The sequence below is a fragment of the Ammospiza caudacuta genome, chromosome 15 (genome assembly GCF_027887145.1).
Source record: "Ammospiza caudacuta isolate bAmmCau1 chromosome 15, bAmmCau1.pri, whole genome shotgun sequence".
NCBI classification, from domain to species: Eukaryota; Metazoa; Chordata; class Aves; order Passeriformes; family Passerellidae; genus Ammospiza; species Ammospiza caudacuta.
Genome location: NC_080607.1, coordinates 7,318,047 through 7,334,555, shown reverse-complemented (window position 1 = coordinate 7,334,555; position 16,509 = coordinate 7,318,047). Strand labels below are relative to the sequence as shown.

Sequence of the window (16,509 nt, the reverse complement as noted above, 5' to 3'; positions counted from 1 at the left end):
CCTGCAGCATGCTGTCTGCCAGGAAATTTTCATTTGGTGTCTCCAACTCGAGAACCAATTGTAAATGTCAGTGCTAAACACTCAGATTTAAGTGTTGGGTTGTCTTGTTTGATTACAGCACTGAAAGGTCAGAGCTGACTAATGGAAGTACAAGCGGTGTCAGGAGGGAAACTGTGTTCTGATGGGGGTGAGCAAACACCTGGGGACAACCTAATCACTCTTCCTGCTGCATCTCTCTCTTCCCTCTCCAGCTCCCTCAGTCAGGGCTGGTTTTAAGGTCTTACAACCTAGAAAAGCCATTTCTGGGGAAAATTCCTGCTTGTGACGTGTCTGGCTGGGATGCTGACAGCGTTGGGTTTCCCTGTGGAGGGAACAGAGCTCATCTCACCACGGCCTGCCTGGATTTTCTCCCAAAGGGGAAGGGATTGCACCAGAATTGGGCTGCTGCCACCCCCACTGGCATCACCCACCTTTGATGCCAAAGTCTCTGGGCCTCCACTTCCATTCCCCATTTCAGCCCTGCTCTGGCAAGCAGCACCCCAAGAGCTGCACAGAGGAGAGAGCAGAACTGGGCTGTTTTCCCTCCTCCCTTCTCACACCTCTGAATTCCCCTTGCCCTGAGCTGTTCCAGTTTTGGTGACCAAATAAAACTCCAGCTGCCTCAAAGTGACCGAGCTGAGGAAATCTGCTTTAACCTGAGCCTATTCCCATCATTCCAGCTCTGCAAGCAGAGTTCATTATATTTATTTTAAAGCTGCTTTTAAGAATATTAGTCCATCTGCCTGGCAGAATAAAACCCTTAGGAGCTTCTGCTTCTCTCCAGAGAGCAGCGTGGTGGTCCCAAGCAGGAATGTTCATCACTCCATCCAGATGCCATCCTGCACTGGGATCCAGTCCCTGCTGCCAAGCCCAAAATCTTTCCTGGGCAGAGAAATTCAGTGATTCCAGATGTCTGAATGTTTCAGGACATTTACATCAATGAGCATTGGAAATCTCAGGAAAACTAGGAATGTAAGGGAGTAACTACAATTTTCCCCAAGAGTCTGGGGTCTGTGATGAGCACAGTCTGGAAAATATCCAGGGTCCCCAGGGTGCTCACAGCACCTCTCCAGACATCTTCCCAGGAATCCAAGACCCTGCTGGATTTTTCTCGAGGCTTTTTCTCCAGGCTGAGCCCCTCCAGCTCCCTCAGCCCCTCCTGGAGCAATTGTCTAATTCACAGCCCCCTTTGCAGGAGCATCCCTGGGAAAAGGATCCTGTTAAGTGAAGGATGGTGCCAGAAGGGTGAAGAGGATGAGAAACCACCATGAAATGTAGAAGGGCGAAAAAATCCACACACCATCACCCCAAATACAAAGAAAGCCAAGAAAATAAATATCCAATTCCAAATGGAGCTATTTCCTCCCTGGCTCAGGCATGGAGCAGCAGCACTGGGAAAGTCAAAGCAGTTTGTGGTCCATAAGATTAATAGGAAATCTGCTCTGGATTGGGAACGATTCCCTCTTTTATTGCAATGAACCCCAAAGAGTAATGGCTGCAGGGCAAGAAGAGGAAGGTAAATTGCAGTAATAATGTGTTTCCTTGTGCTGACATGCTTTTGATCATAGAAAAATACACCATCTGTTTCTAAATTACTTGTTGTATTGATTTAACAGTTAGGAATGGGGGCGGAGGGGATCTCTTTTTTTTCTTTTGCAAATCCATTTTGTGAGGTCTCCTGGAAATCTGACAGTTATGTGCAATAAGAAGTAAGGGTTTGTTCATCATAAAAGATTCCTGCTGTCAGCCATGGGGCTGTGCTGGGAGGAATAGGACATCCCCTTCCTCTCCATCAGCCTGTCCTGCCAGGAGCTGTGCAGCTGAGTGCTGATGTACTCAATAGGAATTATTTGTTACACCAAATAAACTCTTACTGTGCTGCTTCCTCCCTGTGAGGGTGGGCAGGCCCTGGCACAGGGTGCCCAGAGCAGCTGTGGCTGCCCCTGGATCCCTGGCAGTGCCCAAGGCCAGGCTGGACAGGGCTGGGAGCAGCCTGGGACAGTGGGAGGTGTCCCTGCCCATGGAATGAGCTGCAAGTTCCTTTCCAACCCAAAGCTGTGGTTCTGCAGTTCCTCGCTGCCCAGATCACACACAGCTCACTGCCCTTGGTGCTCTCAATTTCTGTAAATTTCCTTCCTTTTTATAGAACTCCTCCCCCTGAAACCCAAAGGCTGCCACTGGTGCCACTGCCCTGGGGAACAGGTCAGCAATGGCAAAAGCACCAGTGTCACCCCAAAACCTCCCTCAGGGCTCCCCCCTTCACAGGGCAGCAGGGAAGGTACCTGACATCATTAAAAACCACAGAATCAGAGAAGCTCTGGGTTGGAAGGGAACTTAAATCCCAGTTCATCCCACCCCCTGCCTCATTCCACACCTCCCCCTATCCCAGGCTGCTCCAAGCTCCATCCAGCCTGGCCTTGAACCCTTCCAGGGATCCAGGGGCAGCCACAGATGCTCTGATATTATTTTGCTGCTAATCAGTTGTTGTTCCTCTGCCTGCAGCCTGAGTGTTTTAGTCCCTGGCCAATGGTTTTCCTGGGAGACTCCAGGTGCCCCCATGGACAGGGCCAGTTTAAAAGGAGTAGGTTAGCCCAAAATTTGGCACTGCAGTGATGCAAAAAGCCTTTTCCTGTGGTCCCAGCAACTTTCCAAGCCTCTGCTGCTGCTCAGCCAGGCAGCTGCTCTCACTGGAAAAATATAAAAAACAAAACATAACTTTCTTGAGTTTCGAGGATCCTGTGAGCATCTCAAAGTGCAGGGAATCCAAACCCACCTGATATCACCAAAGCTAGTGCTGGCATCAGCATGTCCTTCTCTGCCACTCTCAGCACAGTGCTGGGCACCTTAAAGATGTTCTGTTCCCACCTGAACCCCTCACAGTGTCCCCAGCACCACCAGGCAAATCCCTTCCTTCCCCTGGTGGAAAACACCCCAAGGCTCAGCCCAGGCACCACCCACAAACTGATTTTCAACTTCTCCAAGTGAAACCAGAAGACAGATTTTGGCTCCTGCTGGTTGTGATCTGCAAAGTTTATTTAACCCCACAAAAAAGGCATTTCCATGCAGAATCTTTTGGTTCATAAAAGAAGTCATTGGGCAGCAGCCACCTGACATCCCTCCCCCCCAAACCGAGAAATAAAGTGACCCCAGAGTGCACAAAACCAAACGAACCGTCCAACTCCAACAGAGAAAAGTGGCTCCTATCATTCCATACAATATGGAAAAATTTGGCAAATACAGCTGATCTTGCAGTTCCTGTCCCTTAAGCACTTTAGAGCTGGTTTGGCCTCCAGCCCTTGGGGAAAAAAGACTCAGGGGTCCTTGTGCTGCAGGATCTGGGGATTCTCCCAGGGGTCCAACCCACGTGTGGAAGAGCTGCCACATCAGCATTTGCAAGTGGGCAATATAAATATAAAACATGGATACAAATGGGTTCTTTGTACAGAAAATATCATCTCTCAAGGCACTGGGGTGATGGCCACCTGTCCACTGGTGGGCTCCCAATGGCCTTCTCCAGCCACCAAGGCAGGAGGGGAGGAAGGCACCGGAGAAGTCCTGGTGCTGCCATCCAAGGGGGGTTTCACCCCACAGCTGCCCCCAAATGCCCCGAGAGGGGTTTTCCTGGCTGGATGGGGCTTTTCCTTGGTGGGGTGACTGATCCCATGGGGCTGCAGTCTCCTTGGGATGCCTTGGGGCTGGGTATGGCCAGGAGGGAGGTGCATAGATGGGCCAGGGGCCTGGGCTGCTCCGGCCGCTGCTGGGCTCCCTCGTCATGCCAGCAGCCCCAGCCGGGTCACCTTGGCCGACAGGAAGGAGTGGATGATGAAGACGATGGTCTTGGGGCAGGAGTGAAGGTCCAATTGCTGCAAAACAGGAAAGGAGGGATGTTTGTAATGGAGAGGGCTGTTCCTGCAGCAGCCAGCTTTCAGGCAGGTACCATCCAGAGCTCCCCAAACCCACCACAGCTTTACTGAGGCCCTGGAAGGGCTGTGCCCACCAGCTGGGGTGGGCAGGCCATGGGTCACCCCTGTGCCAGGCAGGATGGGTGCCATGAGCAGGGTGGGTGCTCTGTGGGTGGGGCTGCTGAAGGCAAAGCCAACTCACAATCTCTCCCTCAGGTCCACCAAAGTCCAGGTAGAGCATCTTGGTGCCATCATCCGAGGACATCTGCAGCTTCTCAAAGGGCTGCTGGAGCAGGATGGTCCTGCTGAGCCCGGGCTCGCTGGTGGAGATGGTGAAGCCCTTGTCGATGTGGACGGTCAGGGTGCAGTCCTGCCCCTTCCACGTGCACGCTGGGGACAAGGACGGGACAGGGGTGAGCCGGGGGTCCCGCCGCACCCCCCGGCCCCCCGGGCCCCCGCTGACCTGCCGAGACCTCCTGGGCCAGCTCTGCGGCGCCGTGGGTGCCGTCCACCAGCAGGCGCGTCCAGAGGGCGAGCTCCCGGGGGCTCTCCAGGCTGAAGAGATGGGTCTGCACGCCCAGGCGGCCGCCGGCGCGCAGCGCGAAGGAGCGCTCGGCTTCGTACAGCGCCGAGCCCTTGGCCGGCCCCGAGTGTACCAGCCTGCGGCACGGCCACCGCTCAGCACCGCATCCCGCAGCTCACCCCGCACCACGCCAGTGCTGGACCGCCCCAGCGCTCCACCCCTGCACCGCAACATCCCAGCGCCAACACAGCACCGCACCCTGCACTGCCCACACACCGAACATCCCAGCACTGCCCATCAGCCCCGCACCGCCTCAGCACCGCACCTCAGCACCGCTCCTCACACGGCTCAAGACCTGCTTCGCATCCCGCAGAGCCCCAGCAAAACATCCCACATGGTCCCGGCACAGCCCCAGCATTGCCCCGCACCCCGCACAGTCCCGGCACAGCCCCAGCATTGCCCCGCACCCCGCACAGTCCCGGCACAGCCCCAGCATTGCCCCGCATCCCGCACAGCCCCAGCATTGCCCCGTATCCCGCACGGCCCCAGCACAGCCCCAGCATTGCCCCGCATCCCGCACAGCCCCAGCACAGCCCCAGCATTGCCCCGCATCCCGCACAGCCCCAGCATTGCCCCGCATCCCGCACGGTCCCATCGCCTCACCCCGCTCCGCTCCGCGGCGGCCGCGCACCGGGGCCGCCAGGGGGCGCTGCAGTCCCGCGGATGAGGCTCCGCAGTTCCCGCTCTGGAGCCGCCCCCGGAGCCGCCCCCGCCCCAAAACCCCGCCCCGAGCCCACGCCCTACAACCTGAAACCCCGCCCCAACCCTGCCCCGCATCCCTCCCTCAAAACCCGCCCTGAAAACCCGCCCCATCCCCGCAACTGAGCACCACTGTGCCCGCTGCCCTGACACCACCCCGGACACTGTCACCACCACTGTGCCCACTGCCCTGGCACCACCCCTGGACACTGTCACCGCCACTGTTACCATTGCCCTTACACTGCCCCTGGACACTGTCACCAACCCTTGGATACTGTCACCACTTTGTGGGTCTGACACCAGCCCTGGGTTCTGCCCTGACTCCCAGCGCTGCCCCCAGGGACTGCCACCACCCTATCCTTGAGCAGAGCAGGAGGGCCCTGAGCTGGTGGCCCCTACCTGGTGGCGATGAGGGGGTAGCTGTGCGTGGGCTTGCCCAGCGCGTCCCGGCTCTGCGGCAGGCTCCCGTACAGCAGCAGCTCCTTCTCTGTGAGCACGGCCAGGAGGTTCCTGGTGCCGGCGCTGGGGAGCTGAAAAGGGACCGGGTCAGGGCCACCGCAGCATGGTGGCACGGGGTGGCGGGGGACGGGGGGTACCTGCTCGGTCAGCCAGCCCACGTGCTTGACGTCCCGTCCGGCCACCGTGCCGGCCCCCGCCAGCTGTGCCCGCAGCTCCTCCTTCACCCGCGGCAGCAGCGCGGCCGCGTTGGCCTGGATGGCACCGAGCCACGACTGCGCCGTGGCCTCATCCTTGGCCCGCAGGAAGAGGGCGACGCGCCCGTCGGCCGAGCACACCTCCAGGTACCTGCAGGGACACGGCCCCGGTGAGCCCCTGCCCGCCCCCGGCTCCCCGGGCACCGCGGTGGCACCGCCCGCCCCGGCACTGACCTGTGCTCCGGGTCGGTGGGGAGGCACTTGCGGGACACGTAGCACATCTTCAGAGGGACGCTCCGGCTCTCCCGGAGCTCCCGAGGGGGCAGCAGCGGGGATGATCGCTTCTGCTGGGCGGCAGGAGACGGGTCCCAGCTGACGGTCGCCCCCGCGGAGGAGTTCTTGAAGTAGGGCGAGATCTCCTTCATGTACTTCACTGGAAGAGAGGCAGCACCGCTGAGGACACGGCCCAGGCCAGGGCAGCCTCGTCCCACCCTGCTGAAACCCCCACAGTCTCTACATCAGAGCTGCTGACCCCTCCATTAGCACCCCAGAGCTGCCACCCATCCTGCTGCAGGTGGCACTGGTGGCCAAGGTCACACAGGGAGTGACACAGAATGCTTTGGGTTGGAAGGAACCTTAAAGATCATCACATTCCAACCCCCTTGTTCCATTTACTGGGAATTTCAAGCAGCATTAAAGGGACCTTCACGCTGGCACATTCATGTCAGAGCTTGTAGGGCTTAAGGAGAAGATGTGTGCAAATGTCAGTGGGGCTTTCCTGCATGGTGCAGGGGGATGGAGCATTGTGTGGCTCTAGGGAGGATGGAGGATTTGTACACCAGCCCCAGGAATGGTAAGGGTCCTGCTGGTAGGGACAATTCTGGGAGGTTGTGGCCTCAGTGATAAGAGCAATTGCTTTAGGAACAGAGGAACATTGCTTATCATAGAACCACAGAATAGACTGGGTTGGAAGGGGACTTAAAGCCCATCTCAATCCATCCACTTTCCACTGTCCCAGGGTGCTCCAAGCCCTGTCCCTGTCCTTGGGCACTGCCAGGGATCCAGGGGCAGCCACAGCTTCTCTGGGCACCCTGTGCCAGGGCCTGCTCACCCTCACATGACACCTGGAACCCTCACAGTACCTCAGCCCCACCATCCCAGCCTGGGGAGCTCTGCAAGAGGCATAAAAATGGCCTTTCCCCCCTTTTTCCTTGCCTTTAACCCAGATCAGTTCACAGATCCAGGCCTGAGCAGTTCCCTGGGGCAGCACACACAGCCAGGGGTGGGGAATGGGAAAGAGTCCCAGGCCGAAATTACACAGTCCAAACTGTGCTGGTACAGCCAGTCCCGCTGCCAGCTGAGGAACAGTGCTCAAATACCCTGGCTTGGCCCCAGCATAAGCCCTGGAGAGCAGAGCAAGCCCTGCCCCATGAGCCTCAAAGCAGGGACAAGAAACCAGTCCCCACTGAGCCTGGCTCCAGAGCCAGAGCCCTCAGAGCCACACTGGGATGGCAGCCAGCTCCAGAGGTTTGGGGAAAAGGGGAGATGAAAGGCACCACAAATTGATGGGGCCCCACAGCCACATCCTGAAAATGAGTTTGGCAATGCTGGCTGAAAAACTCCAGCTGAGCAGGTGGGATGCCAGTCCTGGTCCTGCCCCAGGGCAGTGAGGGACCAGCTACTGACTTCAGGGAAGGGTTTCCCTCTGGAGGCCCTTAGGAAAACACCAGGGAACAGACACGTGCCTGCAGCCACGTCCTCAGCCACCCTGGCTGCTTCCACACCAGGTCCAAGCCAGCAGAGTGGGTGGCAGGATGGGGACACGAGCTTGGCTTTGCGGCCAGCCCTTGTAGGTGGCTGGATGGGCACAGCTCCATCGCTGCAGCCAGGCCACAGCAGCCTGATGTGCTGCCAGGACATCCTTTTCCCACCAGGAAAGAGTCTGCATGCACCCACTCCCAAACTTCACCTGGCCACAGGATGGGTCATCTCCCACCCATCTTCCCCCGAGGTCACAGCCCCAAGGCTGCCGAGCTCCAGGAGTGTTTGAACAATGCTGTCAGGGATGCACAGGGTGAGATTGTAGGGATGTCTGGGTGATCCTGGTGGGTCCCTTCCAACTCTGCCCATTCTGTGCTCTCCCCTTTCATTCCTATCCCATGAGCTCCCTAAAACCCCTAAATCCCGACAGCCCGGCAGGAGCAGCGTGGAGCCCCGCGGGTGCTGTGCGGGTACAAACCGCTATAAATGGCCACGCTGCTGTGCCACGCGGGCCGGGTCACCCCGCGCTGGCCCCGGGGCCAAGGCGGCGGCGGGGGCCACCAGCCTCGTGCCCCGCGCCTCCCGTTACAAAAATAGCCACGTTCCCGCAGGCATCCGAGCCGCGCTGGGTCTCACCCGAGCCATTAATCTTGGCAGCGGGGACCTGCCATTATGGCGGTGCCTGGGAACTAATTGGAGTTCAGAAAGATGCCATTGAGCCGCTGAAACCCGAGCGGCGTCCCTGCGCCAGCCCCTGGCTCCCCGGGCACGCGGGGGACGTCACCGGCATTAGCGGGGCGGTGGCGGGGTCACGTCCCGAGGGAGCCGCCGAGGACAGCAGCAGTGCCCAGTGCGGGACAGGGCACGGAGAGTGAGGCAATAGGCAGGCTCTGATGTCTCGGCTACGTGGCTTTAAGGAGGCTTTCAGGCTGGGCGCAAAGCACGGGGAGTCCTGAGCCAGCAAGGGGAGCTGAGAGGTGCTGGAGACTGTGACAAGGCCAGGTCACCATCCCATGGGAGCTGCTGTCCCCTCCAGTGACCCCAGCACTGGCTTCACAGTGGGCTGACTTAAATTTCTGTCAGTCCCTTCACTGCAGTTGGTATTGAATGGATTAATTAATTACCTCCACCTCATTAAAGCAAACAACTCAGACCACAGCATGCTAGTGGTAACTGTAATTCTTGAACTGTTTCTTCTTTTTAATTACAACCTTGCAGTGCTGGGGCTTCTACCTGCTCCCTGACAGCCTGCACCCTCCAAAAACCACTGGGCAGCAATGCTGCCTGGCTGCTGTTGATTTAAAGTCACCTACAGCAGGCACACGGGCCTGGGTGGCTGCTGGGCTGATCCACGTGGCCTCTCCAGGGAGGGAGCCTGTCCCACTGATCCTCTCCAGAACAGAGGACAGGGGACAAACAGGACCTTTAAGTGCTCAGGGCTTTGCATCAATGTACACTTTATTTCAGAGTTATAGGGAACAGCAAAAGTCTCTGGGTGTGCAGCCACCATCCCATGCCAGGACAGTGCCTATGGAGGGGCCCAGGTGGTGGCACAGGGGCTCCCAATCACTGGAGCACCCCATGTGTCCTGAACCCTGCAGTGAGCTGCACCAGGGACACGTTTAACCAGGTCTGCCTCTGTGTCCCAGCTGTTTTTTTTTTTCTCCCCAGCATGCCAGAAAGGAGCAGAACCATCAAAATTCCTTGGTTTCATTTCTTGGGTAGAAATTCTCCCTCTCCATCAGCCCATTCCTCACAAGGATGGAGAACAATCACAAACCAAGCACTCCTGGCACCCTGGATCCTGAGTCAGCACAACCTGTCCCACACATCCTCACTGCTCAGAGCCAAGCCTGACTCCACAGAGCTTCACTGAGGGGCCACAATGCTTCCTCCAGGCAGGAAAACAGACATGGACACCCAGAGCAGGGTCAGGAACACCCTCTCACTGCTTGGGTCACCAGCACACTCTGCTTCACCTGGAGATCACAGTGTGGATTCAAAGAAGAAGTTCCAGACACCATTTCTGGTCAGGAGTAGGATGGTGCTGCTGTTTCTCCTGCCAAAATCTTCCCAGCAGCATCTACACAGCTCAGCAAGGCCTTCACATCATGAAATGTTCCAGAGAGCTCCTGGAGACTGAGTGCTGGCCCTACAGAGATGCTAATCTCACCTCCAGCTGGTCCCTCTCTGCCTTAGGATTAATGAGCCAAAATTGGCATGTTCAACTGGGGGCTGAGCAAACACACACCCCAAACACACACCCTGAAACGACCTGCCAGCTCCAACCCAATGCTCTGATGTGCTTCCAGATGGGCCAGCACAGTCCCCAGCACCCCACCCTGGGACCATGCCCCGTCCCTGGCTTCCAGCATGAACATGAGCAGCTCCTGTCCCAGCTGCCCCAACTCAAGTCCTTCTACCCCAGGGAGGAAGATGCCATGGGATGCTGCAGGGTGAGGCTGCTGCTGTCCCTGCTGCTCCAGGATCCCGTCCCAGCACTCAGTGCCACATTCCATGCCCCAGCCCTTTGCTAAACATTCCCCTGTGCTGCAGTGTCAGCAGGGAGATCATGGGACAGCCCTCCGTGTTTCCAGGGAGGAGAAACAAACCCAGCAAACTCCCCAGGGAAAGCAAAGCTTCAGAGCAGCGAGGTGTGGAGGTGGCACATGTGCCCCATCACCTCCTGGCATCATCCCCAGGGCAGATCCAAAGCCTTCCTTCCCACAGATATGGCAACCAGCACTCTGGAGAATCCCCAGCCCCACTCTCTCCCAGCACCCATTTTTCTGAATTTCAAACTTCCAAGCAATTACTTGGCTCAGCAAATCCTAAAAAGCAGAGCCAGCCCCAGGAGCACCCCTGTGGCAAATAAGTCATGGATGTGAGACCCCCACAGCTACCCCAACTCCTCCTCCCCACTGCTCCCAGTTCTTCCCCAATGACAATACAGCTCAGGGGCCTCACCAGGAAAGCCCCTCCTGACCCCAGAGCCCTTCCCAGGGCAGCTGGAAGGATGTTTATCAGCCCTCCCCCTGCCATGGAGAGTCTCTGGATTCCAAGCAATGAAAATAAGGAAAAAAAAACAAGGGAAAAATAAGGCAAGGGAGAGAGACTCTCCCTGAAATAACAATGTAATATAAATACAGTCCAACTCCTCCTGTAAATACCAAGAGAGTAGTTTGGCACATTCAATAAAAATCTTGGCAGGACACAGCGAGAGGTATCTGCATGTCCTCACGCCTGGGCAGCAATGACACCCAGGAGCCTGAGGCCAAGCTGAGCAGCCCAGGGTGAAATGTGGCACAGGGAGCCACTGCTGATGCTCACATTAAAACACATCAGCTCCCAGCTCTGTCACTCTGGGGAGCCTCAGCCCAGCCCACTGCCCTCTGAGGAGGTGCCAGCTCCCCCAGTTTTGTTACCTGCTGCAATGCCACCTGCAAACCACCCTAAAACCTCCAAACCCCAGGAACAACTTCAGCCAGGAGCAGCACGGAGTGAACAGACACTGGCTGTGCCAAACACTCTGGTTTAGCACTCAGAGCACCATAAGGAAAGCTGGAGTCACACCTGGCAGCATGTGGGGGGCAGAAAGTGTCTAAGTAATGTTAGGCTGCTCTTTTTTAAGCCCTGCCTTCTCCAAGCAGAGAACATCCCAGTTTAACACCCTTCATGCACTTTAGGCCACCCCCTGCCCTTCAGCCCTGCCACCTCTCCCTGGGGCAGGGGGTTTGGAAGCCACTCCTGGAGAGCCACAGGGGTGGCAGGTACAAGGCAGGGCCACCACCTCCACAGGGCAGTGGCAGCCTGAGCACGGCACAGTGGCAGCCCCACCACCCCCATGGCAGAGCTGCACTGTGCCAGCAAACCCAAAAACAGGGAGGGGATGGAGATGTACCACGTTAATCAGTGATCAGATGAGCAGCAGAGATCCCCTCCCTGCTCTGGCTGGACCCAACAACATCAGATACAAACTCATCCCAGAGCTCCAGAGTGCTGCAGTGGGAGCCAGCACAGTCTCAGTCTCCTCCCAAGGCGACCTGCTGGGAGTTTGAATTAATTAAGAAGCCCAGCAGGTCATACTTGAGCTCAGCAAGCTGCAGCAAAGGCTCTGCCTGAAACTGCCTCCCAGGAGGGGGACCTGGATCCCAGGGGATGGAGGAGGAGGGGTCCAGAGAGAGAAATTCTTCTCTCCAGAAAGGGCAGCTCCTCTCCACCTCTGGCAGGAGCTCTGGCAGAAGGGAAACCCACACCAAAGGATCAAGAGAAAATAATGGAGGGAGGGTGGTCCAAGAGCAGCAGCTCCAGGCAGGAATTTCACAGACTCACAAAGAAAGAAGCTCTTGTATTTTTCTTTGGTCAGAAAAAAACAATAAAACCACCCCACCACCAACCCTATCTGCTCCCAGCAGCTGTGCAGAGCAGCACATTCCTCCAGCTGAACCATGGTCCTCAGGCTCCCAGGAGAGGAGGAACCCACAGCAGAAAGGGCTGAGCAAAGCTAAAAATGAAAATCTGGAGCTGAGACAATCTGGGGAAGGCACAGGAAAGCTGGAGCCATGGTGGTTACTGACAGCACAGCACACAGAACTGCTTTGCTCAGGGACAGCCCCGAGCACTGCCCCAAATCAAACCTCACTCTGGGACCTGGGAAGAGACTCTGGTGCCAGGACCCCCCTGTTGAACAGGGTGACCCCAGGGACTGGTTGGAAGTGAGGGGAGGGGAAGGCTCCTTTCCTGAGGGACAGATCTGGAATGCCCATCCCAGCCTGGCCAAGCTGGCAGAGGTGGGCAAACATGGGCAGATGTGAGGTGAAGGGTGGCCAGAGAAGAATGGGGTCTCTCCCTCAGGACTGCCATGCTCCCAACCCATCAACCCTCACCCAGTCCTCAAGTAGGGCTTGAGGGGCTCCTACAGTGTGCAGCCCCCTCAGGGCTGGGAGACAGCAGGGACCATCAGCCTGGTACTGAGAGGGAGCCCATTCCCAGGGACCAGCCTGCTCCAGGGTGGTGAAGGCTGCATCCCTGGGATGTCTGTGGCCTCAGCTCCCAGGGATCACCTCCATGGGCAGCATCCCCTGGATGGGTGGCTCCTGAGCAGGCCCTGCAAACCCCAAGGTGCTCAGCAGGAGTGGGCTCTCCCCACTGGCATAAACCTACACCAGCCAGGGATGTGGCTTTAAATTAAAACCACGAAAAAAGCAGAAAATGTTTTCTCTTGCCCCAGGAATTGCAGGCGTGGGGGTGATGCCGTGCAATGAAAGAATCCCAAATCCCAGAAACTTGTCCCACACCTCCCACTGCTGCCTGCCTGAGGTCCCACAGAGGGAGACAGAGCCTCTGGGCATGGAGCACTGGCACACACTCAGGAAGGAGACAGGGAGATCCCAGCAGTTACCTCCAGCTCTCCGGATGAGCAGACAAATTACTCTGCATATGTTGTTTTCCATTTGAAAGAGTATGCAAATGCAGCTGCAGATGATATGCCACCCCTGTGTCATCCCAGAACAGGAAGGAGAACCCTTCTGTCCCCATCACATCCTTGTCTCCTACCTTCCAGGATCACCTCCTTGCCCGTTTTCTTCAAGGCCTGCACGGCCTCGTCGTGGGTGGCCTCGGACAGGTCGGTGCCATTGACGGCGAGGATGGCGTCCCCCACGAACAGCGCCTCCGTCTGGTCAGCTGCCAGCCCCTTGAAGATCTTGGAGATCAAGATGGGCATTTTATTCTCTCGGCCACCTTGAAACACAAGAGACAGGGAGAGGTTGTGGCTGTAGGAGTGGGTGGGGAGGGGGATGCTCTGGTAGCAGATGGTACCAGCAAGGCTGAGCCTTTCTGCTGGCACTCAGTGCCAGGTCAGCCCACTGCCCACTCCCCCAGATACCCACAGGACACCTGTACCAACCATAGCACAGCCAAAGTACCAGGAGGCTGTACAGCTGATGAAGTGATTGCTCCAAAACCACTCAGATTGGTCACAGATTATTCACAGAGAGAACACATAACCTGGCCATCTCCCCATCAGTTTTGGCAGGGAAGTGTATCGTTATTTGCATTATTAATCATGTGTGCTGAGCAACTATCCTGGCTCCCAGGACTTCATGATCTCAACACATAAGACAGCTGAATGTTTTTGGAGAGGCCAAAGAGGCAGGGAGAGGTGAACCAATCTGCCTGCATGTTCCTGTCCACACAGCAGCCCTGTTTACCGGCTGCTCCCCGCTGTCCTGACTAAAAGAATGCTATTCAAACTGCCGGCGGCTTCAGGAGATCAATTTGCACATCGACTCTTGAACCCGCAGGGAGATCCGAGCTGCCTCCGTGCCAGGGCTCAGGGATGCAGCAGCCACTGCCCGCGGCAGCCGGGGATCAGCAGTGCCCGCTGTGCCCCGGGACAGCCTGTCCCGAGGAGTCTCCAAGAGATAATCCTCATCCCAGAGGGAGATGCTGAGCGCAGCCCGCTGTCACTGCCCGCCCCGGGCTGCTCCCAGCCGGTGCCACAGGCATTTCCTCGCTCAGCCGCTGCCAAGCCAGCGAGGGCTCCGGTTATCAGCTGTCAGAGGCCCCGGCGGGGGCTGCTCCGTGCGGCTCCTCGCCCGGCTGCCAGTGCCGAGAGCCCTGCCAGAGCTAAAAACCTCCGCCAGCCCGGCTCCCGCTTGGCTCCCCGCTGTCCTGCCAGCCCCAAGCCACGTCCTGTGACAGGACACTCATCCCCCGAGTGAAACACGGCTGGCCCATGAACAGTGACATGAGGAGTGATGCCCTGCCCTACCAAGGCTGCCCCACCCTCCACAGCACCTTCCACTGCCCAGTTTTGATGGCAACTACTTCTTTTCCACGTACGTCACTGGAAAAGTAAAGTTTTAACTGAACCAAGGGAAGTTTCTCCTTTCCTGGGAGAGCCACAGAGCAAGCAATAACTTGGCAGCCAAGGGGCGGTTACGAAAGGGGGTTTGTGCTTCCCAAAAAAAGGGCTGGCACGCTGGGGCACCCTGCAGACACGGCCAGCAGTGTCGATCCAGTTCCAGCACCCGCTCATTCACATTGCAAAATCTCCCCGCTTCCAGAGGGAGCCGGAGGCTGCGTCCGTGTCCGCTCTGAGCTGGAAGGAGAAGCCACGTCAGGAGGCGAGAGCTGCCCTGTCAGTGCCCCCGGGGCGGCCGAGCCGCTGCCTCTCACAGCCACGCTCCGTGACAGCCCTGTCCCTGTGTCCCCGCTGCCCTTTTCATCCTGCTTTCACAGCTCCCAACACGCTCGGAGCCGCGTGAAAATCAAAGGCAGGCAGAAAGGCAGGAACGCCATCACTGCCCTAAGAAGTTTCCAGCCTGAAGTTCAGACGAGTCACTAAAGGAGCAGGACAGCTCGGGAGGGAAAACAGACATTGAACAGGGAGGCTTCCCGGGAGCACATATCTCCAAACCCGAGCGCGCTGCTTTAACACCGCACCCAGCGCCGGCAGATCTCCGGGGGCTTTACATCGCTCCCTTCGTTCTGCTGACAGTTTTAAAGGGGCACTTCCCAACTAAGGAACACGGTGGGACAAGGACACGCCGGCCCAAAGGGCAACTTTGGTGTAACCGGGTGCCCCGTGAGACAGCACCCTACCCGTGGGTGCGGGGGACAGGGGTGGCCCCTCCGGCTCACTAACCCTGGGGTCCCTCAGCCCGGCCGGGGCACGGCGGGCAGGCACTGGCCGGTCACTCCGGACCCCAAACCATCGCTCTTTCCCTAGGCTGGCAATGGTTCGGGTCCCGTCACTGCCACGTATCCCCCTCCCAGTGCCGAGCTGGGGCTGGGGGCTGTGAGGATCCCGACCCCAGCCCCGCTACCTGCGGGGTCCGCTCCGAGCGAGCCGCGGAACGGCAGCAGCAACAGGTCCCGGTGCCGATGCCCGTCTCCCCCCGCCTCCCCGGGACCCCTGGGCCCGGCCTCACCTTTGATGCTGATGCCGAGTCCCCCCACGTCCTGCTTGACGACGCGCACGGTGCGCCTGATGTTGGCGAGCGCCTCGGGCGCGGAGGAGCCCGGCTCGCCGCCGTTCAGCTGCGCCGCCGGGGCCTCGGGGCCGGGCCCGGGGCCGTCCGCAGGGCTGACCCCCAGCACGTCCTCGGCCAGGGTGAGCAGGACGCGGAGCCATTGCCCGCTGGGGCCGCGCAGCTCCAACAGCCCGGTGCGCGGGGCGCGCCTGCCCGCCGCCATCTTCGCGCGCTCCGCGTCCCACACCGCCCCGCGCCGCCCCTCAGCGCCCCGCGCACCGCCCGTCTCACACCGCCCCTCACTGCACCGCCCGTCCCACACCGCCCCTCACCGCCCGTCCCACACCGCCTCTCACTGCACCGCCCGTCCCACACCGCCCCTCACCGCACCGCCCGTCCCCGTCCTACACCACCCCGCACCGCCCCTCAGCGCCCCTCACTGCACCGCCCGTCCCACACCGCCCCTCACTGCACCGCCCGTCCCACACCGCCCCTCACCGCACCGCCCGTGCCCGTCCCACACCGCCCCGCGCCGCCCCTCAGCGCCCCGCGCACCGCCCGTCCCACACCGCCCCTCACCGCACCGCCCCTCACTGCACCGCCCGTCCCACGCCGCCCTCACCGCCCCGCACCGCTCGTCCCACACCGCCCCGCACCGCACAGTCCCGCACCGCCCCTCACCGTCTGTCCCTGTCCCACACCGCCCTCAACGCCCCTCACCGCCTGTCTCTCACCGCCCCGCACCGCCCGACCCTCACCGCCCCTCACCGCCTATCCCCGTCCCATACCGCCCCGCACCGCCTGTCCCCGCCCCTCAGCGCTGCACACCGCCTGTCCCGCACCGCCTGTTCCTGTCCCTGTCCCGCACCGCTCCGCCCATTGCCCCGCACCGC

At 59.0% G+C, this 16,509-nt stretch overlaps 1 protein-coding gene across 2 annotated transcripts; it reads right to left on the bottom strand.

The window, feature by feature from the left end:
* Positions 1 to 3,060: 3,060 nt before the first annotated feature.
* On the bottom strand, positions 3,061 to 15,839 carry SNTA1 (syntrophin alpha 1). 2 transcript variants are annotated; one of them, XM_058814714.1, is made up of 8 exons: positions 15,575 to 15,839; positions 13,194 to 13,379; positions 6,111 to 6,309; positions 5,820 to 6,027; positions 5,623 to 5,753; positions 4,405 to 4,601; positions 4,144 to 4,331; positions 3,061 to 3,902 (listed from the first exon to the last, which is right to left on the bottom strand). In XM_058814714.1, the coding sequence occupies exons 1-8, from the start codon at positions 15,837 to 15,839 to the stop codon at positions 3,810 to 3,812; spliced, it is 1,467 nt and encodes a 488-aa protein (XP_058670697.1). In that variant the 3' UTR covers positions 3,061 to 3,809. The 2 variants fall into 2 exon arrangements, with proteins under 2 accessions (XP_058670697.1, XP_058670698.1); XM_058814715.1 differs by lacking the exon at positions 4,405 to 4,601 and having other exon boundaries at positions 4,144 to 4,261.
* Between the last annotated feature and the right edge of the window lie 670 nt (positions 15,840 to 16,509).

Excerpts from the sequence above, each read along its gene's own strand:
- SNTA1 (XM_058814714.1), bottom strand. The coding sequence starts at position 15,839 with ATGGCGGCGGGCAGGCGCGCCCCGCGCACCGGGCTGTTGGAGCTGCGC. Across the intron at positions 13,380-15,574 it reads ACTCGGCATCAGCATCAAAG|GTGGCCGAGAGAATAAAATG; the intron begins GTGAGGCCGGGC and ends TTGTGTTTCAAG. Across the intron at positions 4,602-5,622 it reads TACCCCCTCATCGCCACCAG|GCTGGTACACTCGGGGCCGG; the intron begins GTAGGGGCCACC and ends GCCGTGCCGCAG.